At 33.1% G+C, this 2454-nt stretch overlaps 1 protein-coding gene across 1 annotated transcript; it reads left to right on the top strand.

The window, feature by feature from the left end:
- Positions 1 to 1168: 1168 nt before the first annotated feature.
- Positions 1169 to 1729, top strand: LOC145798391 (zinc finger BED domain-containing protein RICESLEEPER 4-like). Its single transcript, XM_082885931.1, has one exon. It carries the CDS (start codon positions 1169 to 1171, stop codon positions 1727 to 1729), a length of 561 nt encoding a protein of 186 aa, XP_082742057.1.
- The last annotated feature ends 725 nt before the right edge of the window (positions 1730 to 2454 follow it).

Raw genomic sequence — 2454 nt, 5'->3', positions numbered from 1 at the left:
AATTGTTGTTTTGAGGGTTTATAGTTGTGCTCCGTTTGTGTTTGTCGTTGTATCTATTTTTTACTGCTTTTTACTTGTGCTTCTCCTTTATATAAGAGGTTTGGGTTGCTTGTTTGAATGAAAAATCAATTCTGAAACATTTTCTTGGATGTTTTTGTGACTATTTTAACAAGTCTGGGGACATATAACCAAACATAGAAAATAGTTCTAGTTATACACATCAGATGGCAAGATCTGCTATTAAAGAGACCATTTTACTCTAATTGTGTTAACTACTTTTTTTTTTCTCTGGTTGATTTTGTGATTAGTTTTGTGTTTTCAGACTTATTAATATTATTTTCATGGGTTTTATTGGGCTGTTGTGTATTTTTTTAAATATATTTTTGTTGGGTTTAATTTTCTACATTTAGTAGACCAAGTCCTGAAGAAAAAGTAGACAAACAATTTTTTCGTTGCATCTGAATAATTATTTTTTTCTCCATAATTTACATGCATAAGTAGACAAATCATACCTAGGGTGTTGTTTTTAATAGTTTGGATGCGAGGAAAAACACAGAATCTGCAAGAAAATTATAGCAAGAAGATTAGAATTTTATTTTCATCTTTCATCTCAAAAAACATGCAAAGTTTTAATGATGGAAATAAATACATGTCTGTGATGAATCCTTTATGGTCTCTGATGATGCTAGTCTTCACAATTCCTGGATGTTTTGTTTTTGTCTCTACTTTTTCCCTTTGTTGTATCCAAATCTTTTATGGGATGTATTAAATTTCCCTTTGTTGTATCCAAATCTTTTTTAAGAAACACAGAAAAAGAAAAAGGTTGGGAAAAATGGGCCTCTCTTAAGCTCAGTAGTTTTGGAACTGTTATGGTTGGTTTATTTGTTTGCTAACAGTATACACAAGATAAAATGAGGCTCAATTTTATGTGTTAGTGTTTGTTAATTTAGCGAGTGTACCTAGTTTTCTCTGTACTCTTTCCAACCACTGTCTTATAGTCTTTGCTGTATTTACCTGTGTAAAAATCTAGTTAGCTGAATCTGTACATAACTTCAGTCCTAAATCTATACAATTTTGGTTCTATTTTGGTGCTGAATGTGGAAGATCCTGCATCAATTATTTATGTTTGATTTCTTATGCAGTGCATATTTGAGTTTTTGAGCCAAAGATGTCTTCGGATTATAGTGAACCTATTATTGCTGATGATGCCAAGTTGGATGACGATGTATCTCAAGGATCCACAAAGAGGATTCAAAAACTAACTTCAAAGGTATGGAATGACTTTATCAAATTTAAAGGACCCAATGGAAATGACATAGCTAGATGTAAGCATTGCAATAGGGAATTTGTTGGAAAGAGTAGGAAAGGGACTAGTCATTTAAAAAATTATTTGTCGAAGACATGTCCTGTACTTAAAGGACCAAATGCCCCTGGGAATGCTAGTAAGGCTGCTTTTGAATCTACTCCTAAGGTTGCAACTTTTAAATTTGATCAAGATAGAAGTCGTATGGATTTTTCTAGGATGGTAATCAAGCATAATTATCCTTTTAACATGGTTGAGCATGAATTTTTTGAAATATTTTGCAATAATCTTCAACCCATGTTCAAACTTGTTTCTCGTAACACTGTTAGGGCGGATGTTCTTGATGTTTATGAAATAGAAAAGGCCAAGTTATATCAATTTTTGGATGAACTCTCTTCTAAGATCACCTTGACAACTAATATATAGACTTCAGACCACCATAATTTTGCCTATACATGTTTGACTACCCATTATGTGACTAATGACTGGGTGTTAAAAAAGAAAATCCTTGCTTATAGATGCATTGATTACCCGCATGATGGAGACCATTTATTTAGCTTTATCAAAGATCTAATTTTAGAGTGGAACATCGATAAGAAGTTGTTTTCAATGGTAGTCGATAATGCAACGAGTAATGATGTCATGGCGAGACTCTTAAAGCGATGGCTACATGACCAAGGATTACTGCATTTGGGTGGACAATTGATTCATGTGCGTTGTAGCTCGCACATATTGAATTTAGTTGTTCAGGACCGTTTGGAAGTGATTGGGAGTCTTATTTAAAAAATCTAAGATAGTGTGAGATATTTAGGGAGGTCTCCTTATGGAAAACAAAAATTTGATGTTGCAGTGAATCATGTTAAGTTACATCATAAAAAGAAAGTCCCTATGGATGTTCCTACCAGATGGAACTCCACTTATTCAATGCTTGAAACTGCATTAGATTTGAAAAGTGCATTCTTAGGGCAAATTGACAAACAATATAAGCACAATCTTTTTGAGGATGAGTGGAATGTAGCAAATGTGATTTGTGGGTGCTTGAAGATTTTTTTTGATGCTACATCTCACTTTAGTGATACCACAGTCTGATGAAATTTATGTGCGCGCACACACACACACACACACATATATATATATATATATATTTTGGT

The sequence above is a fragment of the Camellia sinensis genome, chromosome 8 (assembly GCF_055761805.1).
Source record: "Camellia sinensis isolate YWXY chromosome 8, ASM5576180v1, whole genome shotgun sequence".
Taxonomy (NCBI): domain Eukaryota; kingdom Viridiplantae; phylum Streptophyta; class Magnoliopsida; order Ericales; family Theaceae; genus Camellia; species Camellia sinensis.
Note: the sequence above shows the minus strand (reverse complement) of the source record. Positions and strands in the feature narration are given on the sequence as shown.

Coding starts and splice junctions, on each gene's coding strand:
- LOC145798391 (XM_082885931.1), top strand. CDS start 1,169: ATGTCTTCGGATTATAGTGAACCTATTATTGCTGATGATGCCAAGTTG.